General features: G+C 36.1%; 2 protein-coding genes across 3 annotated transcripts; both read right to left on the bottom strand.

Moving 5' to 3' along the window:
• Positions 1–79: 79 nt before the first annotated feature.
• LOC105791567 (BEACH domain-containing protein C2) lies at positions 80–18,602 on the bottom strand. The gene is made up of 32 exons (XM_012619677.2): positions 18,390–18,602; positions 15,876–17,769; positions 14,037–14,824; positions 12,927–13,625; positions 12,500–12,634; positions 12,117–12,221; positions 11,823–11,945; positions 11,634–11,710; positions 10,925–11,006; positions 10,299–10,622; positions 9,353–9,942; positions 8,881–8,965; positions 8,478–8,672; positions 7,692–8,237; positions 7,455–7,598; positions 6,862–7,338; positions 5,896–6,041; positions 5,177–5,246; positions 4,967–5,050; positions 4,643–4,699; positions 4,494–4,562; positions 4,281–4,367; positions 4,085–4,201; positions 3,303–3,452; positions 3,053–3,137; positions 2,835–2,955; positions 2,617–2,713; positions 2,418–2,531; positions 1,895–2,264; positions 1,041–1,813; positions 783–905; positions 80–581 (listed from the first exon to the last, which is right to left on the bottom strand). Exons 2-32 carry the CDS (start codon positions 17,464–17,466, stop codon positions 549–551), a joined length of 8,457 nt encoding a protein of 2,818 aa, XP_012475131.1. The 5' UTR covers positions 17,467–17,769; positions 18,390–18,602; the 3' UTR covers positions 80–548.
• A 1,665-nt stretch (positions 18,603–20,267) lies between these two features.
• On the bottom strand, positions 20,268–24,666 carry LOC105791571 (polygalacturonate 4-alpha-galacturonosyltransferase). 2 transcript variants are annotated; one of them, XM_052634750.1, is made up of 11 exons: positions 24,357–24,666; positions 24,115–24,269; positions 23,435–23,469; positions 23,272–23,331; positions 23,023–23,151; positions 22,824–22,872; positions 22,708–22,748; positions 22,298–22,632; positions 21,822–22,179; positions 21,099–21,680; positions 20,268–20,854 (listed from the first exon to the last, which is right to left on the bottom strand). In XM_052634750.1, exons 2-11 carry the CDS (start codon positions 24,254–24,256, stop codon positions 20,579–20,581), a joined length of 2,007 nt encoding a protein of 668 aa, XP_052490710.1. In that variant the 5' UTR covers positions 24,257–24,269; positions 24,357–24,666; the 3' UTR covers positions 20,268–20,578. The 2 variants fall into 2 exon arrangements, with proteins under 2 accessions (XP_052490710.1, XP_012475139.1); XM_012619685.2 differs by having other exon boundaries at positions 22,824–22,884.
• Between the last annotated feature and the right edge of the window lie 829 nt (positions 24,667–25,495).

The raw sequence follows: 25,495 nt of genomic DNA on the forward strand, positions 1-25,495 counted from the left end.
TAGCTTATAGTGATTTTTTTTTTCTCATTTTAAACGTACAAAGACCAATTCCAAACAAGCTTCAAAAAGTGAGGGACAATGAATACAACAGAAGATGATCTGCTTTCGTTTTCTCATTCTCATAGTTTAATATAACAAATAAACAATGCTGAAGATCTCAACAAGCCTCGGAGTAGCTTATGGATTTGGCACATGGGGTATGAGATATAACCATCCAAATACATCAAAAAAAAAAAAAAAACAAAAGGTTTAAAGAAATTCTTTGAACTTACCCGTATCTGATACTCATGTTCAAGTCATAGAACCCAGTTGTTTGTTAATCATATCATTCTAGGGTTGTTTCACTATATTTTATATACACGAAGAGCAGCTGGCGCGGTTAAGTCGTGTTTGTTATTCGCTTGATTTCTTCTTTACACAATCGATCCTGGTGGCATCAATAGTGCATCTTCTATACTCATTCTTTAGCCAATCGAAGAACTCAAGGGCTGCATAGAAGACCACGACATTTATAACAGGGCTGAGCCCTTCACCTTCCTAAACTATGCTTAAGCAGCTGATCCACCACTTTTCTTGCTCAACTACATCCGATGAAACGATACGAATTCAAACACTTCTAATTCAACAGTTTTGGTTTAAGATTAGTAGTTTTAAAGCTATGTTGCTTCTGCCATTTTCTTTTGAAATATTATCTCCAAGGATCATTTAAAAAGTAATTAATACTTAGGCTAAATGACTGAAGAAGAACCAAGAAATGGAGAAAAGGAAAAAGTTCAACTTACGGCCGGATCTGTGAAAACGATCAACTGCTTATCTGCAGTTGACACTAGAAGATTTGTGTTATCCTCGTTCAAAGCAAGAGCTGTAATATCCTGACCTTCTTTAAGTTTCAAGACATGGAACACCTGCAAATGAGAAGTTGGCACATGAAAAGAAAATTAATGTAAGCCAAAACCAAAAACATGCCGAATTGATTTATGTACAGGAGGTGCAGATAGGGATTAAGGCATAATAGAATCTGCTTAAACATTTTTGTATACCTTGAGAGTATGCAGATCCAAAAAGCAAATGGAAGGTGACGGTATATCCAATTTGTTGCTTTTGTTCTCTTCTGACTCAAGAGCCGAATCATCAACTACGGCTTTCTTCAAACTCGAGTCCCGGCTGTTATTGCGCAAAGTTGAGTTCATTCCAATTAAAGCACTCTTACCATCCATGGAAATTTCCATGCAGCCAACACCACCCAAGGAAGGAAGTTGTGCTCTTGCAACCAGAACTCCATTGAGAGTGAATGTGCTGAGAGTTCGTTTTGATTGGTTCCATGTTAAAATGATTCCCTCGGATGAAAGGCAGACAGCATCAGCTTCCACACCAGCAAGCCGTCTAATCAAGCGACCCCTTCTTATAGAATGCAAAAGAACATCTGATGAAAGGCCACATGAAACAACCAAACCTAGATCCGTACTGACACAGCAACAAAGAATTTCCTTGTGGTGACCTCGAAGGACATGTATGGGACCTTCTATCCAATGTTGCCTGCTTTTATCTGCTATGATTTTAGCTAAATTAGCTCTAGCAGGTGAGGGTGGTCTGCGAGGGGAAGCAGGTGGCTCAGGTGTGCTATTTGAGCCGGATGTACTTGCCCTATATATCCTCCAAAGTAATACGGTAGAGTCCCGTGATCCTGTCACGAGATAGTTGCTATCTGGTGATAGAGAAAGGCAAGTGACAGGAGCACAGTGTCCAAAAGCCGTTTCTAGTGTATTTGCTCCATCAGGTGACAAAATCTTGATACTGTTATCTGCATGTCCGCCTAGGAAGTGTTGAAAGTTTATCAGACATTAAATTTAACTGAAACTAAAAGTTGGCAAAACAACGTAAATAAATAGGTTACCTGTGATAATTTCTTTATCACACGTGATGGAAACAATAGACGAGCTTCTGATCCCAGATGAAGCAAATGCCAGTGCCTGGGGAAACTGACACTCATCAGAACCTGAGCCTCCTGGTGCTTTGAACATTCTTGTAAGTGCTCCACTAGCAGAGCTTGCCGTTGCCTGTCCATGCTGAAATACAAATGGTTTTCCCTGATCATCAGGAGTGTTTGGTTGCCACTTATGTCGTGCAATACGAGCTGCTGGCACATTTCTATCAACTATTATGACAGCATCTTCAGATGCATGAATAGCAGCTGCAGGCAAATTGCACCGTTCAGGGACCAGGACAGCATATGGTTTGACTTCTTTTGGGTTTCGAAAGATTGTCTGACATTAAAATGTTCACTGTAATCAGTTTTAGCATATTCAATTTTAAGGACGTTATTCAGATCACAAGGGAAGTAATTGCAGATAAAATTTGTATATAACACTGCATCAAAGCTAAAATTAGAAAGGGCGAACCAAGAATGAAATTTCTACCTGCAAATGGAGAGCCTTTGAAAGTGGCATCTTCTTCATGTGAGGAACAGTAAGAAGCTGGGATGGAGTTTGTCCAAAATAAGCTATCTGGTCTTGTATGGCATGCTGTTTTACCTGTTATTTATATAATAAATGTGTAAGGCAATGTGAAATTTCCAAATAGAGCAGACAATGGGGAAAAAATAGTAAAACAACTTACTGGATCAGAGATCTTGTCAATATTAACTGTCCCTTCATATGTAATATAAGAGAATGTGTTATTTGCCGATATAGCTTCTTTACCCCGTTGCTTATACCTGAACATTCCAGTTCACTCGAGTAAATTCTAATAAATTCAAGATTGCCTGAAACAAGAATCTCAATGAACAATTACTATTGAAAAAATCCAATAAGAGGAGAAAGCAAAAGAAAACAGACCCAAATATAAGGTCAACCCATTCATGCAAATGTGCAGACACATGCTCACTTTCAAGAGCCATTCGATGTTTACGAATGAAATCAACAGGGTTTTCAGCCCAAGGTGGAAGTTTGACCGAACCTGCACATTGGAAATAAATAAATAAAAATCAGAACTAGCACAACTGGCATTTATTTCTCTTCGGATAATGAAAAGAGGATACTCGGGTAGTACATACCAAGCTTTCCTCCTGATTGTGTTGTTCCAAAGCCAATTGATTTTTCATTGGTTAACATCTCAGGTAGGTAAAACAGCTCAGGAACCTAATATAAATAGAATAAAATAAAAACAAATAATTTTTTTTTTGATAATCTATTGAAGTACAAATGCATGTAAATGCAACAATTACAAGGTACAAGATAAAATCTTATTCGTTCTTTGCACAAGAGAAGTTTGATTTTCTCATAGATAAAATAAAAAACACATACCAATTCCTTCACGTCACTCATGTCCTCAAGGACTCCTTTCCAAGTAGCAGCAACATCTGAAAACACACGGTCTGCCTGACCAAAATTTCTACCTTGCATCTGAATTGAAAGAGATGTAAATGGCTCAACTCTAACAAGGTAATATAGCACCTGCAAGAAGACCAGATACAAATAAAATAAATTATAATACGATATCAAAATTCACCTAATTGACTAATTGCATAAATATAGAAATTTGGATAGAAACTAATGGAATAATTCGGTCAAAAAATAGAATACAAGAATTAGAGGCAAAGAAATCCATTTTGTTACAACTTGTTTCAAATAAATCCTAGCAAATAATTCCGAGGACAATGCAAATGATGCTGAAATCAAAGAAATAGTAGTGAATTACCTTTAAAATGAAACATACTACCTAGTGAAATGGAAGATGTGCAATGCAACTGCAAAATTTCATTGAACGAAACCAACATGCTAAAGGAGATAAACTACAGCTTTTAGCGGCACAGAAAGAAACATGTTGGCCCCAGAAAGGGAATTAGTCAATCTTGCAAAACATATTTTGTAAGGCTAACAGAAGATAGTACAGAATGTAAGTTGTTTTCCTAAGAAAAACACTCAACAGGCAACAAACGACATTGCATACAATGTCCAACAATGGCCTTATTTGTTTGTGAATTGCAGGCATACATCCAAGTGTCCAACAGTGCTCCTATTTGAAGCAATTTAAATAACCACCACAACAGTATGACGACAAATTTTAAGCAGAAGAGGAAACCTACTGTTCCAGCACTTGAATAATGTGAGCTATAATGGAACTTGGGGATGACTGAATCATCGAAGCTGGCATATCTCTCTTGGAATTTCTTAAGCCTGTCTGGATTTAGTGCCCCAATAGGCTGCAAATACAGATTAAGTTATAATGGCAGAAAAGGAGAGTGCAGAGACAAAGTGCCAGCAAAATTAAAGTCAAAACACCTTTGAAAGATCACGGAATGCTGAAGGATCAGCAAGATCCAAACTCTTTGAATTGTAGTCAGAAAGAATCCACGGGAATACTGGATACTGTAAGTAAAAAAAAAAAAAGAAAGAAAGAGAGAGAGGCAGAAAAAGTATCTAAGTGATATTATACAAAACTGCCCGCAAAAAGTAAGTACTAACCCATTAGAGTGCACTCTAGAAAACACTGACCTGAGTAATGTCATTATAGGTACGCCCAGCCAGTGTATTTAGCCGCATTAAATATTCAAAATTGCTGATCTGCAGAAGGTATAATTCAGACAATAATTATGCTGCTTATTCAATACATGTGAGCTATATATGTGCACAGTAATTCATACCTCCCACCTAGCCCAGCGCTCCATTAACTGAGTTTTTTTCAGGAGTTGTTCAGGTCTCTACAGCATAAATATATATATATATATTAGTTCAGGAATAGGAATAAAAATGAGTCCTAGTTAAAAGCAGTTAACATTTACACCGTTAGATACCTTCAAATGAACCCAATTTTATAAACATAAGATATCCTCAAATTCCCTCAAAAAAAGAGAGATATCCATAAATTTTCCACTCTTTTTGTTTTAAATACAAATTATATTCTCCATATGTATATATGAGCACATTCTAGGTCTCAAAATAAAAAAATCTCCAAGCAAAGTGCAAACCTGAGTTGCAAGATAACTGTTGTTCAAATGAGGGGGTCGTGCTTGAACAATAGCTCGGTAGGCATTTCTTCGGTCGTCAGAACTCTGGATCAAGTATTATCTTTTAAATAAAAGAACGAAGAAGAATAACAAAGCCAAGGATTCAAAAAAGAGGTGCATACAATAGATCAACAACCGTAAAAAGCATACATCTTTTCTATAGGAACATACCCCAAAATCAAAGAAGAAATTAGAACGGTCAATCAGAAACAGCTCCAGAGCACTTCTTCTTAGGAGATACCTATGGAAAAGATAAACTAGCAAAATGAGGTGCAACAGCAGATGCTAAAGCAAAAGCAGCATTAGATGATTAAAGCCTAAAGATCTTTGAATGCAGCAGCAAGAAATATTTAGCTATGGATTACAATGCCAATTTTAAAATAAAGTATACCTCTAAACTCCTGCTAATATTAATAAGCAATAAGCACAAAGAGAGAAGACTTAAAATTCACTCTATTTTACTGGATTTTACAGTCTAAAGACACTTCTGTTATGCAGGTTATATCCAACTGCAGTGCTCTCTGAAGAAATTCACATCAACATGTTTAGAATATTGAGGAATTTCTAGAAGATTTCTGGCTGTTAACAGGCACAATGAGAGAAACAAAGACAGTGTCACAAAAAATGCCAGAAGACTTTTCTTTCTCTTCTCATGTTCTAGGCATGCATCTTGTTTACAAATATAGGAATGCATGCATGCTCATATGTAATCAAGGTTTGTTGGCAATATCTAGGCTTATTTTGTGAGACAATGATGATCAATACACTGCTTAGGATGTCAAATAACAAAAAAGTTGTAGCACAAAGTAACAACCATACTTAAATTTTCTAAATCAGCATGAACAAAAATGAGAATAAAAACTAACATAATATCACCACTATAACTTCACCTTCTGCTATATATTTGATGAAGAGAAGTCATCAGCCAACAACGATCTTTTTTATTATTTCTTACTTCAGAGTTTCCTTCTGAACCATCAGGCCCTATGCTGCTTTCAGTGTTATCAACTATAAAATTTATTCTCGTTGTGGTTACCTGAAAAAAGGTGAATAGCTCATAAAAAAACCCTTCTTTTCTTGTATGAGTTAACAAATATGAAAGAGTAAGGACAATTTTGCATTAAATTTTCAATTGTGCTCTCCATCATGTTTTAGGAAACAAAATGCAGATAATTTCTCTTTGATCAATCATAGAAAACTAGTAGCCAAAGTCAATTATCATAGGGCAGAAGGGGACAGCATCACCAATCAGGATTCTATGTTAATCACGAAAAAACTTCCGCTTTCACATTTAACAATTTGTACAGAAAGCCAGGATCATAAAAGATGTTTAGTAGCATAATCAGTGGCCAAACCAGCTGGTACTGGAAGAAAACATTACAGGGGAAGTTTCTGGGCTAAAGATTCTAACCTGGGGTCTGTCTGTCCTTGTAGCCCTCTCCAATATAGACACACGCAAGTGTATTCATACAAATTATCATTAGATATAACAGTTAGCAGCATAGTTCTCGTTTAAAGGCATTTAACAATTATATTACCATTAAATTCACACTCTTTCCCAAAATCAGCAGCATGCTAAATAAAAAAAGTCACTCTTCTCTGAGGATTCAAGAAAAGCTGCTTAGTTCTTGTAATCAGCCAGTCCTTTTATGACTTAAATGCAGATGTCACCCTAATTAATGAAAATCTTATCGGTACTTTCTGGAATCTGGGGCATCAGAATTTATCATCTAGATTATAGAATTTGAAGTCACTAAAGTTAAGAACATCACCATCAAAGAACGAATCACATTAACAAGCAACAAGATCACTGCATATAATCTGCAAGGATTTTTAATTCGATTTTAAAAACTTACTTGAAAGGTTCCTTGCATAACCTTCAGTTGCTGAACCATAGAAGAAGGAAGTTCAAACACAATTCTATCATCATGTTCACTAGGAACATACCCAGGAGCTATTGCTGATGAACTTTGGACTAAGTCTTGCACACTGGCAAGTTTAGTATAAGCAGATTCTATTGATTTCTGCAAGGGTTGCTCAGTTATTCTAGACAGCCTTGGTGGATCTTCCCCATTTTGGCCGTTTTTATAGGTTCCGTTATCTAAATTATCAATTTCTGGCTGTTCATCTTCATTCACTAACTCCATTGAAATTGCTTCAGCTGCTATAATAGCGGCATTACTTGAGCTTATGACATTCTCTTGATTCTTTTTCACATCATTTTGATCCTCAAAACTAGAAGTAGCACCAATATGATCAGTCCCTATGTAATTCCTTCTCAAACATGGTCTCATTCTTGAAGAGCTTTCCGTAAACTCTAGCTTCCAGAAAATCTACACATACCATAAATGGAAAAGAAAAATGTTAGACAAGGGGAGAAGAAATCAAATCCATTATCTAGCAACATATACTATGGCATTACAGGAGGAAAGTAAGTCTCAAAACTTACATGTGCCTGGCTTGAAAATTGGTCCCCTAATGGGCCAAAGAGACACTTCATCTCTATCAAGTAATGAATAAGTTTGCGCCAAGCACGTATCCCAGTGAATAACCTATATTGTGCAACTAGATCAACTTGTCCACGCCTATCAGTCTGGAAAAGCAAAGTAGATGAATCTATTTAAACAATTCTTATTTTTTGCCTTCGGAAATTATTAACAATAATGACAACCAGCAGTAACCAAACCTCTGATCGATGAATGTTTCTTGCTAAAGCAAAACTTGCAACAAGGACTGCAATAAATTTATAGGATAAAGCATTAAAATCTTTCCCATAGACTGATTTTGTATCAAATGGTTGCAGACATTCCATCCAAGCAACTCCCATGGCTTCAGAATCATTCCATCTTTTCACCCGCTCCATATCACTAGCATTCCTCCGCTGTGCAGAAGTAGCCATTGCAACAGCACTGAGACCTCTTCCAGAACCAATCTTTGCATTGCGTTCAAGATCACGTGCAGCTGCCAAGGCAGCAGCCTTTGCTGCTGCCTTGTCTTTTGGGTGAGATGGTGTTTTGGTAGGAACCTCCAGAGGTTTCTGAAAACTAGAAAAAGTGGTCAGCTTAGCTGTTTTGCGCTCAAGCATGGAGGAGTCACGTTTAAGATGTGCTGTTGTTGGAGGAGCAGGAGTTTCTGCTCCACTAGCACCAGCAGCAATCATTGCCAATCCCATAGCAGCTGGTGGTGATGCAAAAGCAGCAGCCCAAGCTGGGGAGACCATTGCAAGGGCTGCCTGAAAAGAAAAAATTAAAGAAAATTAGAGAACCTCAAATAATGTAGAATAAGGTTGACAATAACAAAATCTTTGTTGAGAATAAATGCAGACTCCTTTAAGATATTCAGGCAAAATCGAGAAGCATGTGTGAATACATTGAGAATAGGAAATTAGCACTAATGGCAGTAGGAAAGACAGAATTGACACCTTACGAGAAGGGATTATTTAAAGAAAGGAGATAAGAATGATAATGAGAACCTCTAATGGTGGTGCATCAGCAGCCAATATGCGATTATCAACAGTAAGAGGATTCAAACCATCAGGAGTAGCAAGATCATGAATTCCTGCCAAAACTGGTCGCCACCTCCTCAAAACAGCAACAAAAGGTGGTACAATGGCCTCAAGATACTGTTTACGAAGTGGCTTTCTGTCCCTCCCAACAGCATGCCATACCTGCAGCATACATACTGATCAACAACCGATAGTTTGCTTATGACATGATGATAATAGCATGAATATGATAATAGAAGAGAACTTAGCGAAGAAGAAGAAAACATATTTCTATGCCACAAAAAATGTTGATAAAGAAGCAAACAAGAGGAGCTAAACGCTTAAAAGGTTTTCTCATGTTTCCCACTAAGTTGATTCAGTTAGAACTAACCTCAGAATAGAGGACAGAGGATGCTACCAAAACTCTTTGTCTTTTGGAGTCGGAGATTGGCATGTTCAAAATAGGGGAAAGCACACTGCATGAAATTAAAATGATTAAATTCAAAAACTCCTGTATGAATCTTGGAAGTGAAGCAGAAACAATACCATTGGACTACATAGTCGAATAGCACAAATATATTTAGTGGGATGTGTACATGCCTATTTGGAAGAAGAAAAATAAAAGCAGGAGAAAATTATAGGAAAAGCAAAGAGATTAATGTGTCATATGTGGTTATTGGTTACAATTCCTCTGATTAACTTAAATACACAACAAACAAAAGCTCACAGAAATTTATAGTTTTGGCCCATATGTGGCAATTGGTTCAGGTTTCCTCTGATTAACTAACATAAACAACAAAGCAAAGTGCAGAGAAATGTATATGGATCATGTTATTGGTTACAATTTCCTCCATTTAACTTACCTCCACACTAAAGAGGACCATGGTTTTCCAACAGCGATTTGAGCACTGTCATCTAAAGACATGTTGTTACCTCCTTGGTGATTTACTCCTTCCGACATTCCATCTTCTATGCCTACGTTCCTTGTGAGCATGTTGTCTTGTCCAGTATCTTCTTCCCTCATTGAAAGAAGTACCATGCGAAGCATGCATAAAAATGGTTGGTCACTGTCCAGCAACTGGTAAAGTGCTGCCATTCCTCCCATCCCAGTACCTGATCCACCACCCATACCAAGACAATCACCAAGCCCAGAATCATCCAACAATAAAGCTTGGAGCATGTTTACAGACTTCTTCACTAGGGAAAGTTCAATCCAGTTTCCGTTGGCATCCTTTTTCAAAGCAGCATTCCACAACTCCCAGCCACTGCCACCACCACCAATGCCAACTTCTTTTTCAGATAGGCCAAGACCATACCATAAACGACTCCTGTATTTCCAACCCTCCGCTATATCCGTAGCACAACTACCGTATGACACAAAAGCAGCGGACACAGAGTCATAAGGCTCAGCAGCAGCTGCTGCAGTAAGCCGTTCCATTGCTGTTGCAGAAATCTGCCAATTGGCATCAGCAATTGAAGAAAGGACCTTGTTTAGTAATTGAACATGAAAGGTAGAAACAACACATATCAAAGCAAGGGATAGGGGAGAGGAAGTCAAAGCAATGTTCAACTAGACATTCCAAGAAATATACATTTTCTTTAACTAAAAGAACAATAAAAACATCATTCCTAAGAATTATCACATGTCCAATGCCAAAAGTTATGAAACCGAGGTAGACATTCTATCAAATAAAGCAACAACAGAATATGGTGAAGTTTAACAGATAAGACCTACATATAAACCTAAATCAATAAATTATGTACAATTTCAGGTATGCAATACAGGTGTGGAGAAGACAATATACATACATCAAAAGGGAGCCCGCCAGAATCTACAGATATATCATCATCCTCAGCTTCAGATGATTCTCTACTGATTGATACTGTTGAATTTGAGTGGTTATTTAAGGAAGACGCGATATGAACTGGAGATGCATTACCATCAACTTTCCGTGAGGCATTAGAAATTTTACTTTGTAACCGAAAATGATCTTCAATAAGCATTAAAATTACAATTGCGTTCTCTACCAAAAACACTGAAAGCTGAGCAGCATTCTGTGCTTCCAACTTAGCATCCTTTGCGGACAAACCTTCTGCTGCGACCCCAGCAGAAGCAGCAGCAATAAGTTGAGTCTGCTACAGAGGAAAAGCTCAATGAAGGACTACCACAAATTTTTACATCTAGTGATGAGAGACTTTGTAGAATAACAATGATGAAAACAAACAAAAATTTCAGTGAAAGCAACCAGTTATGAGAACATTAAAACGGCAGAAGGTAGTTGAAAGAAGATTGATTTTTCATTTTCTTTCTTTACGATTATCTCAACTTACATAGATATTCCATTTTCTAGGATACTTCACTAGTTTAAAATGAAAAAATATATAAAAGCTATCAATTATGTGTCAAACTGCAATTTGTAATGACTAATTGTTACCTGAGCCTGCAGTTCTCTGGTAGCAAAATCCATCAAGCCGCCCAATAGCCTTCTCTTGAATATTGGCAAAGATTCTTCACGCCTTCAGAATAAAACCACATAGGAAATGAGAATATGTTAAGGGCTATACTTATTTATCAGGAAAAAAAATGAATGATAGCTTTAAGGATAAACAACCACTGTACCTAAGAGTGTTTTAGCAGACTTATTCAAGAACTATACAGAACTAACACTTTTTATTGGCTCCATGAAGAGCATATCGTGTAAACTAATCAGTGAGTTTAGATTAACTTAATCAATGCAGTTTTATAGCCATCTATGCATCCTATGCAAATATATGGAATATGTTCAATTCTTTATTCGATGCATGATTTTTAGAGAATAGAAAAGAAACAAATAAAGTTTCCACATTTGGCACTTCATATTGAAGTCAAAACATCAATGTTTTTGTTCCCTTAAGGCAGTCAAAATCACAGAATTTAATGACTCAGTGATTCCACAAGATTGAAATTATGACTACTTTATCTGTGTAAATACAAAATTGACATTTGTCCTTTAACTTGATTATCCCCTGCACAAACATCTTGAGGATGTTCTCACATAGACATGTGCCTTTTTTACATGGCAGTACAGGGAAAGCAACTAAGGTCAACTGCATATGAATAGCAAAAGAAATGAAAACCACGAAACAGGATTTAGTGAGTGATACCTAATTCTCTTATCCCTCGTGCTAGATCCACCCACGATAGAGAGCCATTCTGCACAATGAATCGTAGCTTCAATATCCTGTAAAATGGAAGCAATGTCTGGAAAATTCAAATGGAATTGGAATGCTTAAGATTAAGGGGTACAATGAATAATTAAAGATACACTGTGGAAAAGATGGATAAAGACAAACCTTCCATCCATCCTTCTGGCGCATTGAATGCTCCAACATGATGATCAGGAAATTGTGTATGAGGTCCTCTATGTCTCCTAAGTTTACTGAACAAGACTGTTTTCTTGCATCCATCTGGAAACACTAGGAGTATAATTAAATTCAAATTTACTAAGGTCAAATGGTAATTGGAAAATGCTAAAATTCTAATTCCAACCCCCACCAACTGCTAGATTTACATGCAATCAAAGATAAAAAGGGGAAGGACACGAGCATAGAGAAAAGATAAAAGCTTTTGAAGTTGGAAAAAATTACCTCATAGTTAGAGATATGAACCTCTAGTATCCACTCAGGCCATTCCTCCATTTTTGTTAGCCTGCTTCTATTTTCTGGATGACTGCAAGCCAAAAACAGAAGATCCTGAAATCATACAGAAAAGAAGTTGCTCAGGAATTATAATGGAAAATCAGAAAATCCATAATAAGGAAAATTAAAAGTGTGAAAACAAAAGGCAACAGACCAATATGTGAACGCAGTTGAATTCAGGATGAGAAATGCTATATACACACAGAAATTGACAATGGTTGAAAATTATGTTTTGCTATCATAAGAAAAAAAAAATGTAATTAAAGCTTATTTTCTACTAATTCAAGAACAACAAAACAAAAGAAACAACCAAGAAATTCAGACAAGCATACCTGTAGTGCGCGGCTTTGGAAAGCTCTAGGTGCATGTGGCAGCACACGCAACAAAACCAACAAAAGTTGCAAATGTTCAAAATGATTACTAGAATCATATAGGTTCAACCCATCCTCTGTCGAAGAAGCATTGATCTGTGGAAGTTAAAAGAAACAAGAAGCATATAGGACATAAGAATTCAATGCTACATGCAAGTGCAAGGCACTGTAAGAAGCTAACATAGCTCCGAAGTGGAGATAATCTTTCTACTTAAGCAAGTTGAAATATCACAGGCAGTGTATCCAAGCTGAAAAGTAGAAAATCAATACAATGGACCAATAAGTTTTTCAACCAACAAAAGCTGTAAGAAAATATAAGAAAAATTATCATTGAGCAAAAAGGGCAAGATATTACTAAAGCAAATATATATATATATATATATCATACCGAAGCCCCCAATAAAGCCATGTACACATTGGTCGTCATAAGCCTATTAGGAGCAGCCTGCAAAGCCTTCTGCAAAGCAAAAAGCAGAAGAGAAACTTTATCTTCAAACATACCACCACCTGCATCATTTAATTCAGCACCAAAAAGGCTGCTTGTCATCTCTGAAGACACAGGTGAACCAAATTTCAGATGCCCACGTGCTACTAAAGCACCTAACAGCCCAATGATCCCAACAACAATTCCATCATTTTTGTCGAAATTGTAAACGTTATTCCTTGCATTATCAGCACTAATTGAAAGACTTATTCCACCCAAATTCTTCATAAAAGTATTTTCAGAAACAGATGAAATCCTTTCCACTTTCGTACTAGGAGAAAAGACCCCACAACCAAGGGGTTGAGATTCAAAATCTTTCTTTTCAGAAGTTTGATCTCTCTCCTTCAGAGATCCTTCATTCTGACTTTGTCCTGGAACCCCACCACCACTATCTCCTGGTTCAGATCTTTGAACAGATGAACTTTCATCAGCCTTAGTGTTAGTTTCAGGAATGTGGTGATCACCAGCTTTAGCTTCTCGTTGCAGGAGGACAAGGAGTGTTTCTATGCCACCAGAACCAATGAATGCCTCTGCAAATGTTTGAGCTCTGGTTGCATTTGGTTGTACCACTAGCCTGTGGATCAAATGTAGCACCCTAGCAACCTAAAAGAAATACTAGCAAGTCATTTTTCAAGTAGAACAATAAGAAAATAGTACACACAAGATAACCCACAATATCAGCCAGAAGTATGAGCCATGCTCATAGCCACAACGGCAGCTTGTTCTTCATCATATACTGATCCAACAAAGGAAACTACAAAAGCAAAATTCATGACAGAGAATAAAAGAATTTTAAGTATCCCCATCAGAATGTTTACATCTTTAAAAATTAAGTGCTTTCACAGCTTAATTAAATCAGAAAGATAGGCAGCCATCACAAAGATACCCATGCTTCAATATGATCTAACATTTGTAACAAAAATGCTCTCAACTTTTATCTAAAAATTATTAAAAAGAAGTGAATTGTGCATCTTCAAAGGCACTACTAAATGAAATTAGAAAACATAAGTTCACCTGATTGGATTGTGGGCAATCAACCATGAATCCAAGTAAACAACAGACGTCATCTGCGGCCATTGAAGGTGGTGCTGCTCCTATTAGAAGTTCAATGACAACTAAGAGCTCATCAACCAAAGCATTCACTTCACCCATTGGGCGCATATCACCATTTAGGGAAACAGAATCTAGGGAGTCCTTTTCACGGATTGTCCAATAGCACCTTCTGCATCCATCAAGAAGCATTTGCATAGCATTGGCATCTCGCATGACTGATGACTCTGTGAAGACCATATCTGCAAGTGATGAGAGGAGTTTCTTTTGGAGCCCATAGCTACACAAACGCCAAATTTTAAGATCCAAAAGCAGTGTACTGAAGAGCTGCACTTTAAGAGCGTAATTATGCTTTTGAAATAGGCAAATGGAAACAACAGAAGCAACAAGCTCCTCATCTCTCGCCCCATCATCCTTTCCAGCACCAAGAGAAGACAAAGTTTGTAAGAGATAGTTTAAGATTCTAGACAGAATCTCAGGTCCCTTTCTACGATATATCTCTTCATTGTTTCCAGGGTGATTAATGGCAACTGAAATAATTCTGAAAATTGGTGCTGCAAGGGAAGCTGTAGCCAAAGACAATGGAGGGCTACCCTTTTCTGGTTCCAAGCTATCTTGATGCACATTGCTGATCGCCAGAGGAAGTAAAGACATGGGACCTCCATAAGCTAATGCCCAGATAGCCTCCACAGCTCTCATCCGCGTTGCAATATGGACTTGTCCAATAACCTCAGCAGGCCTGCGCGCTATACCTGAATCACCAAAAATAGGTAATTTAGCGAGAACAAACCAATTCTTGAATGCAAAAGAATGAAAAGAAGGCAACCAATTCCAAGTATAAATATGATGCAGAAGACAAATAGGAAGGAAAAATAGTAAAAAACATGATTGAAGAAACTAATATAAACAGATAATTCTTTCTCCACACATATGGTAAATATATTGCAAGGTCCACAACCAAATTTATTCAAAAAGGGAAAAAGGTCAAGCAAACCAATGTAATACATGAAAAAGATAGGGCATGAGCAGTAGATGAATTTACATGCACATTCTAGTAAACTGACATATCATCCACCCAGCAATCGACGGTTCCTTCACCATACATGCATGCACTAATAAAGAGGGGAGAAAAGTTACAGGAAAACAAACAAGTATGATACAACTAATCTCTTGTGAATAAAAATCACTTTTGTCACAATCTTCCTCCTCCAACTTGCGACGTGTTAACCACCTTGGTTCTATAATCCAATTCATCCAAGTGACTTCATCTCCAAGAATTGATTAAATTAAGCAAGAGATTACTTTTTGTATCTTCCAGCTTGTGCTTTTGTACTTGAACCCATTGGCACCTGTGAGTTTTGATCTGCTTATCTATATCCTCAAACTTGATTATATCGGACTTCTGATCCACTAGCAGGATCCAATCATCGGTTGTATTGAACTTTTGATCCGCTACCAGGATCATATCAATACCTAGAAATAGAAGCATCTAGCTTGCTTATACAACTTTAAAACAGCACACAGGCTTAGGTAGAAGAAAGAAAATAAGATAAATGTTTTCCCTTCTCTACTCGATCTTGTAAAGCATACTCTGATTCAGGAACATGGATAAATAGAAAAGAGCATAGGATAAGAACCAAGCACACCCACACAAGGAGATCTTAGTATTCTCAGACACTTCATTGGAATCTATAAACCAAAAGTCACATGCTAAAAGGTCATGTCAATACTGGAATTAAAGGTGAACATATTCATCCTTCAAAAAAAGAAAAGACAAGAAAAGAAATAGATGAATCCGCTCACCTGCAGCACCAGAAGGAGAAGCATCTGGGCAGAATCGCCCACTAAGAAGACAGGGATGGTAGAGTACATATAGGCAACTTCCAATCTCAGCATCTAATAGAGAACTTTCCTCTGCCATTCTTTGCACATGATCGTTTGTGGCTAGCCAAGGAAGCCCTGCACCATTACCAAAAGAAGGTAGCATATCCCCTCCCCTAGAAGCCATACGTGCCATTCTTTCTGGCCCAATTGGTTCCTTAAAGATGTATACTGGGCCCATTTCAGCAAATAAAGGGCATTGAGGTTGACTGTTCTGTAAGCTAGCCGTTGTAGGAGGGGGGCTTGTTCCAATGCAACAAAATGCAAGTGGCTTAGAGATGCGAGGAAACTCGAAAGGACGACTTTCATACAAGGATCCATCGATATATAATCTCAATTCATTCTCTGCTTTACCAATAAGTCCCTGCCTGCATACATGCTCCAATCCAATAAAATACCAACACTGTGGCTTGAAAGGATGAGTAAAATGTACAGAAGCCTTTTTTCCTTTTCCATTCCCACTTTCAACCACTAAAAACTGTGCATGAAAGTATGCCTCTATTCCCTGATTATCAGTTGATAGGAAACTAAATAAACGAGGCATAAGTGCTGTGCCTTCACCAGCAAGCGCACTTGCAGCAGCAGCAGCAGACATTGCTGATGACTTTCCTGACTCGGCTGCTGCAGCAGCAGCAATGGCAGCTGCAGCAGTAGCGGTGTTTAATGAATCTGCAAATGATTCAATATAGATCCATGTTGAAAAGGCATATCCATTGGTAAATGGCCAACGGCTGTCCCCAGAAGCTAGTAAGCCAGAGCATTCACCAAAAAATTCAAAAGTACATGCTGGTCCCCTAGACTCTTTCCCACAAACTGCCTTCTCTAGTGCAAGCATTAAGTGAGGTGCCCAAATGGTAGTAATTGTTCTTGTCATGACCTGAAACCATCCGTGCAAATCAATAACACTAAGCGAATGCCCCGCCAAATGTTGGATGCAATAGCATAAGGGAGTTCCGTCCCATTTTATCTGCTTTATTGAGCCAACATCCTGAGTAAAAATATTCTCAGCTGACCTCAAAAGAACTCCTAATAAGCCAGCCATAGAGCACATTGCCCTGTTTCTCGCACAGGCCCTTAATATAACCAGCAAGCCTCTAACCATCCGTGTCCTGGCAGACATGACAATGTCACTATCTCCTTCCCATGGAAGCCAAGGAATTAGCTCACCTGCCACAACTGCAGCCCTAGAGTTTAGCATCACACTTGGAGGACTGTTTTCGTCATCCTCTTCAAAACTTTCAATTCCACCCATTGTGGCAATAAGTGAATCGACAACCAAAAACGGACTGCAATCCACATCTTCCCTACTTCGAAAAGACTCAGCCTCACTTACAATATTCTTCAGCTTCTCCAAGCTTTCAGGCCTCCCCATAATGGCAGAATCAACTAAATGTAATAATTCAGAAGATACAGTTGGCATATCAGCTTTTGGCTTAGGCTTTATAGGTGAACCCAGAGAAGAGTAATCAGAATCATGCCGCAGTTCAGAAGTTGAGGAATAATCATTCTCCATCCCCCACGTGCTTGCTAGATGTTGAGAGTACTCCTCAAACCCGCCAGAAGAGTATTTCTCATTGTCTGAATTTAAGGATCTATTTGATCCCACCTGATTACCATGAGATTGTGCAGCACCTTTATCTCAATTTTCTAAAGAAACAGCAGCTTCTATCGTGCCCTTCACAACAGAAGCTACTTCAGGAGTACTGCAACCCCTTACTGAAGTTTCACCAAGCTTCTTTTCTTCTTCTTCTTTCATTGCATTATTACTTCGAACACCTAGAAAATATCCATTTGAATTATTTACACCCAAATCCACCTGTAAAAACAAAAATAAATAAGATGAGAACTAACAGCCACTCCAGTCAATTCTTGAAACTATAAATCTAGCACTAAAGATGCACAGCCATAAACCATGAGAAATTACTCTTTTAGCACAAAACATAGACTGATGAATTAATGATAAAACCGTTCATGAACTAAGCCAAATATAACCTTATGTTTCACTTTCAACATTAATACTTACGAAATTAAATACAGAATATAAAATTTTACATATTAGTGAAAGCCACATTACATTTTCCCCCGCAGAATCCAACTAACTCTAACCGTGCAGACGAAAAAAAAAAATCTAATTTGAATCAAATAGTAGGACATAACAAGCAGTCCGGGATCTAGCTCATGAAGCGATAATGCATTCGAAAATACAATAATGGATATAAACTCTCCGAATTACAATAAATAAACAATGATCCGTTCTCACATTGACGAATCGATCGACTTGCATAGAAGTTCAAAAATTAATATTGATGAAAGAAGGAAACAAGAGAATATCGATCCAAATAACCAACCTAATCACAGTTTACCGGTCATTCATATGAATAATTCTCAAGACAAAGAAAATGTAATCGTGTAATGTAAAAAAGACTATGAACTTACCTGTGTGAAAAATGGATCGGTCGGGTTCAAATTTGAAGTATCCCTTTGGATTAATCCATTAAAATGAGAAACATAAAAGAAATAGAGAAATTGAAGAAAATTGAAAAAAGAAAAGAAAAAGAAAATGTAGTTTCAGAAAATGAGAAAGAGAGAAACGAAGAAGAAGAGAGAGAGAGAAAGGATGGCGAAATGGACGCGGGAGAGGAGGTGGATTTAGCCACTAATTACTAATTAGCAATTTGCAATTAGGACCTCCTTATGGTTGCCCCGTCAAAAACAAATGGTGGTTAAACTTAATTGATATCTCCAACCACCTTTTTAAAATTATATAGTATCTATATACTTATTTTATTCCTATACCGATTTATATGTAATGATATCTATGTCATCTATTTAAAAATTTTGAATTTTACTCTAGATAAAATTTTAATTTTAATTAAGTTTATTTGAATGTAAGGTTTCTTGGAATTGAAATCAACTGAGTGTTTCACGTGCAAACATATATATATCTACGAAAGGCAATGTATGGTATGATATTGACTCCATAGTTTATAAACTCTTTAAATCGAGTCACATGCATTTTCCAAATTTGTCGTGCAATTCATAATTTTACGGGTAAAAAATATGACGAAGTTCTCTATATTATATTTTGTCCACTTTTATGAAAAAATAGATATATTGGTACTTTTACAAATTAGTTCTTTTTGTTAAAAATTCTATCAATTTATATTATTAAAATTTGGCGTTGCTGATAGAATAACCAAATAGTGTACTTCATGCTGACATACATGGATTAGTTTTTAACAGCAAAAATAGATGAAACTTTTAACAGAAGAACCAATTTGTTATTTGATCGACCATATAAAGACTAATTTGCCAATTTTTTAAATAAAGAGAGCAAAATACAACCAACTCTTAATACATGAGCCTTTATAATACTTTTACCTAATTTTATGGTTTATAGTTTTTAGCAAACTATTTTTGATACACACTAACTGTTATTATAAAAATAAGTACTACTTTTGAAATACTCAAATAACATAGAAAAAAATTGCAGACATTTTATTTTTAAAAATATGTAGTTTTTAGTGTATACATTTTAGTACCAATTTTTTTTTTTAAATCTAATTGGTGGTCGAACCGATTAAACCATCAGTTCGTCAATTCAATCGGTTTAATTAAATAAATCATTAAAAAATTCATAAAAAAATAAAACTTATTAAAAATATGATTCAACCAACTTTTTATCCAATTTAACTGATCCATACCAATCCCTTCAATTAATCCGTACCGATTCTTGACCAATTCAATGTCCTTCAAACCGCTACCTTGGTTGGTTCTTGATCTAACTAATCTAATCGGCTAGTCCAATCCGATTCAAACAAAATTACCAAGTACACAAAAGTTGTATATTTAATTTGTTAATAGAATGAATTTAATGTTAATTGTGAATTAATTTATCAAAAACAAACTAATTGTTCAGATTTTTTTCAGGTTCTAAAAAGTTAATCACCAATATTATTAATTAATTATAACATTCCATCAAATTAACTTTAAAAACTTGAATTAAACACTAAAAAACTAACACCTTCATCTTCAGACACCAAAATTATGATTTTTATCAAATACAACATTGAACAAAAGATATTTTCAAACTCTTTGATGATAATGGACAGCGGAGAGATTATGGCACGACTTCAGTGTCAAGTAAAAACTCACTACGTGAAAAATAGATCAACTACAATGCATTTTTTCTCTTCTATACAAGAAACAATACAGATTTACTTCGCAGCATGATAGTATGGCAGCATGATAGTAGACAGTAATAAGTATAAAATGAAAAAACCGCTTAAAGAAATCAAAGAAATTAGAGTCACATAACATAAATGCTCATACATATTAAATCTTGCAAAAACGAGCCCTTATTGAAGAAAAAAAATACAGTGGACTACTTTCCATATAAGGTTTCCATATTCTGTCTAAAATTGAACTTACATCCAAAAAGGGGAAAAAAAAAGGATCATAGTGTGTCTTTCACAGGTTAACATTCGTACACAGTTAACTCGTTCCAATGGGCGAGTCCTCAAGGGGATGAATTTAATGAATTACAAAGAAGAATAATCAATGTGGGGGGGAGGGGGGGAGTAAAGCCAAAAAGGAAAAAAATGAAATGCTTTAATTAATCAGGTTTACTCACTAAGATTGCAGCTGCGAAGGTAGGGATGATCATACTTGATGTATTTGGTCCAGTATGATCGATATTTGGTCATCGCCAACTCGAGCCAGGGTTTCATGTTGCCATTGTAGTGGATAACTGCGGCATGTTCAATTTCTTTTTTGTCTACGCTTGGATTGTAGCCAAGACCGAGTACATGCCATGACTTCTCAAGCGGATGTGTGAGACCGTAAAATGTAATCAACCCAGGAGGGAGTGTCCCAAGCTTCCACAATGCTCTATCTTCATTCTGATACAACAGTTTAAAGGGCAAAAAAAAAAAAAAAAAGAAAAGAAATCAGAACATACAACAATTATCCTGCAATTTAATAACATGAATAACTTAAGCAACATGTCAGCTAGAATAATACAAGGTGATTCAAGAACTCGTTGATTCGACCTCTAAACAACTAAATGACTTATCTATATACATGGATGAAGGAGGAGAAAATAAATAAAATGAAATCAGATAAATGGTCTTTCCATCGACTCACCATATTTTGCCACTTGTGGTATATGCCAGTGATATCCCTCTTTTTCCACTCCTTGAGATCAAACATATTCATTCCATATGCCCACCCGCAAGCATTAGGATCAAAGTTTCGTGAAATATGAGGATTTGAGAAGTTTAGATACTTATCAAAGCGGTGAAAACTTTCACCACAAGTTTCTACTGCACCATTTACCTTCCCATGTAGATCCACAGACCATAATCGGGTCAAGTCATTCTGGACAACAATGTCATCGTCAAGAAAGAGGATCTTATCTAACTTGGGGTATACTTGTGGCAGATAGAACCGCAAGTGGTTTAGCATTGATAGATACTTTGGGTTTCGATACTTCAAGTTTGAAGATGCAGACTTGGTTGGATTATCTGCCTTGAAGTAATACTCCTTCATTGCAGAAGTCTCAAGCTGCCGTAAAACAGGGCAATAGGATGAATTAAGCCACTTGAATTCATCAACATTTTCAACATTAATGGTAGCCTTTCCAGGGGGATTTAACAGAAACCACATGTTCATTGCTCCAAAATTAAGTTTATCAGTAACAAGATGGAAAACATGTTTTAAAGGATCCTGCAAGACCACGAAGGGAAGATTTAGTCAAGACTGCTGCCAAGCCTCAATTCTTAAAGATCTTACAATCAGTTCTGTTCTAGAAGTGCAAAAGGGAAGAACAATCAAGACTGTTACGCAAGATAAGGCAGCTTGTATCACCTTGGCATTCATGATAGTTGAGTTGACAACAACTGATGCAGCCAAGACATTATCAGAGAAGAGAGCATAATGGTAGAGGTTTGGATTTTCCAAGTTCTCACTTCTAGGGAACTTTCTCTTCTCCAAGGGAAGGAGATAGTATTCTATGGTCAAACGCATAGACAAGCAATGGATCGCATTGGGAATTGTTTTGGCAGCCAATTGACTCAAGAACGTGCTCTGTTTTTTCAAGCTCCTAACTTGTTCGTCTGATATCTGAAGCATTGCTCTGAGCTTTCCAGTAACCAACTTGCAATCATACAATTGCTCTCTTGCTATTGATAGAACCTTGCCCATTGCTTTAATTTTCTCAGGTGCACTAAACAAAGTTGAATGAGAACACAGAATAAGAAATTGCAAGAATCACCAAGAGCGAAAACAGAAGGAAACATAGACTGCACATTGTCAATGAGATTACAGATATACCATTCCTTTACCTGTGAGGTAGATCAGCATCAACTGTTGACTCGCCTACAGCACGCTGACTCTCTTTGACCCTGATCTTCAGTTCTTGTTGCAAACCAAGCTTATTTTTCATTTTTGCTATGCCTATATAAACCTGTGCCATTATAATTTGATCCCTCATCAAGCGCACTGTGGAATCTGAGTTCTCATTCTCAATTTCTCTCCTCCATATATTGTATCTACCCAGAACAGCAGAGTCCACAGCTCTGGATCGTTCAATGGCAGCATTTTCAAGTTTCAAAGTAGCTTCATCATCTTGGTGCACCAATTCAGCAGCCCGCTTTGCACGTCTATTATCTCTAAGTTGCTGCAAGGAAGTAGCATTTATAATTTACTTTTTTATATCACTAGAGCATATGGTGCATCAAAAGATGTTAATTACCCTTCGAAGTGTTTTAGCAGGTGCATCAGGTGAACGATCATCTGCATGAGACAGGCATGTCAGAATGAAAGAAAATTATGTCTAGAGCATTATGCATATATTTCAGGTGAGATTACCGTCTAGAAGCTTTCCATCTTTGGACGTTTCTTGTTTCAATTCTGCAGCCTTTAGGTTTGGCTAAGAACATGTGAGAATCCAATATACATCAATAAATCAGAAACTAAAAATGAAAAAAGAAGAAGGTAAAGGCTGTTAAATATAGAAAAGAGCTCAAAATATGAGACCGGTGAGGTTCATCATTAATATGAAACCAACCTGAGAAGTAGCATCATCTTTAACTGATGTCTCCACAACTTCCCATGATGCAGACAAGTTGCCTTTTCTGAAAGAATCTAGACTTAGCGGCCCCAGATCAGCTGTGCTTGTAGTTACAACATCAATAACCTAGAAACGATCCAAGTAAGGCATCACCAGACAAAAAAATAATCAACATTTTGAACCTATCCCTTGTTAGAGCAAGAAATATAATTAATTCAGATGGAATATTCTCCGCCATGAACTTACCTCTTTAGTGAAAAGGTTTTTGATAGATTGCAATGCCAGCCTTTCCCTCCAATCAACAGTCTGCAAAATTCAACCATTTTAAAACCATATATAACGAGTATAAAGAAGCCACGTGAGTCGGTCATTATATCAGCAATGTAAATGGAAAAGCTTGAGATGAAACCTGCTTGGTATAACCACTTTGAACATTATTTTGATCTGCACAAGAAACAATAATCGGTGGAAAGATCAGATGCAAGCAATTGGAAAACACCAAAGTTATTAAAAAGGCAAGATACTCAGACATGGATAACAACACAATTGAATTCACATCTCAAATTTAGATTAACAAAACAAATTCAGCAAAGATTAGCTGAGCTGATTAGATGAAGACTAAGGTTCAATTAAAAATCCGCTGAATTTCTAGGTTAAAAGTTTTTTTTTTTTTTTGAGGAAAGGTTAAAAGTTCTATCAATGCGAACATTAAATTTACATTAAGTGCAGCAACAAGTTTCAGTTAAAATCGAAACCTATTAGGAACGAAAATTTGCGATAAATGTTGTGTAACTAAAGTAGACCACTTGATCTTAAACTTTTATAATCAAATCACATGTCAAAAACTAAAGAAAGAAATAACCAACCAAATAACAGAATCAATCACTAAAAAGTTACGGCATTTTAATTTTTTATGAGAGCAAAATAACACATTTATCAATCAATTAAACAAACGAATTAAATGATATAATTTCGAAACTAATTTTCTGAAATGCAAATAGCAAAATACCAAAGTGAGATCTGCAAAATAAGTACTTAAATGCGGGTGGAAATAAAGAGAGAGAGAGAGATAAAAAAAAAAGAGCGAACCAGATTTATATAGTCCACGACCGACAAAGAAAACAAGCGGAGCGAGAACTGAGAAGAGAACGAGAATCACGATAGGGAATCGAGATCCAGAACTTCTGTTCCTGTGGACGCCAACACTGGATAGCCCCCGCTTCAACGCCATTGGCAATCAAAGCCTAAGAACAACAAAAAAAATCATCCAGAAAAACAAAAACAAAAAAAGAGCGAAGAATCAAAAGGCGGGAAAAAAAGAAGAGAATTACGAGTTTAACAGTGAGGAGATCTCGTGAAACTGAGAGCACAGCAGATCCGTATCAAAGCTAGCAGCAGGAATGAAAATCCATAGCAAATCAATCATCAGATAAAGCGTTAATCAGATGACTTTTTTTAAGCGTTTGCAGAGAAGCAAATGCAGTGAGATGAAGAAAGCGTTAATTAGGATTTTGCCCTAAGCAAAGAAAGAGGGAGTGTGCGATAATGGCGATTAAAGTTAAAAGAGGTGAACTTCAATCTCGGCTGGGGACTGGGCTTTTTCTTTTCTTGTTTTTTTTTTTTTTTTTGCTGTTTGTAATGTAATTTCTTTCTTTTTATCCTTTTCGCTCTCGCGTCTTTGAGAGAGAAGGAGATAATTACTCTTTTTTAGGGGAAAAAAACGTCAAGTAGCCGACATGGACGATGTCGTTTCCATCGCCAGTCTGGCTGGGAGCATGGGACCAACTGATTTTATTAATAAATTAGCTTAAGGATGCAAAAAAACTCTCAAATCTTTTAAAGAAAAGTAATTAAGTTTTTTATTCAATTTAGTATTTAAACTTTTAAAATACAAAAAAATCTTTAAACTTTTTAAAAAAAGTAATTAAGCCCTATTTTTATTAAAAATTAGAAAAATATAAAAATTAAAATCAATAAAAGCTATAAATGTTATTAACTTTTAATAAAAAATTAAAATATTAAAAAATATTAAAAATTAGAAAAATATAAAAATCGTAAAAAGTATAAAAATTGTAAAATTTTATAAAAATGTAAAAATTATAAAATTTTATAAAATCGTAAGAAAATTATACAAAATGTAAAGAAATATAAATTTAAGTAAAAATTATAAAATTATCGTACCAAAAGAAGCATTTTATAATTTTTCTATAAATTTTATTTATTTTATTTTTTATCGTTTCTCGTCACATGTCTCATTGTGTTATGGCACATGATGACTTTAATTTAAAAAAAATAGGGTCGTTAATTTTTTATGATTTTTATAAAATTTTACATTTTTTTTTATTTTTTTATGATTTTTATAAAAAATATAAAATTTTAAATAAATTTTAAATTTTTATTAAAATTTAATAATTTTCTAAAATTTATTATTTATTATTTTTTCTATTTTTTAATAAGAGCAAGGGCTTAA

The sequence above is a fragment of the Gossypium raimondii genome, chromosome 8, assembly GCF_025698545.1.
Source record: "Gossypium raimondii isolate GPD5lz chromosome 8, ASM2569854v1, whole genome shotgun sequence".
NCBI lineage: Eukaryota > Viridiplantae > Streptophyta > Magnoliopsida > Malvales > Malvaceae > Gossypium > Gossypium raimondii.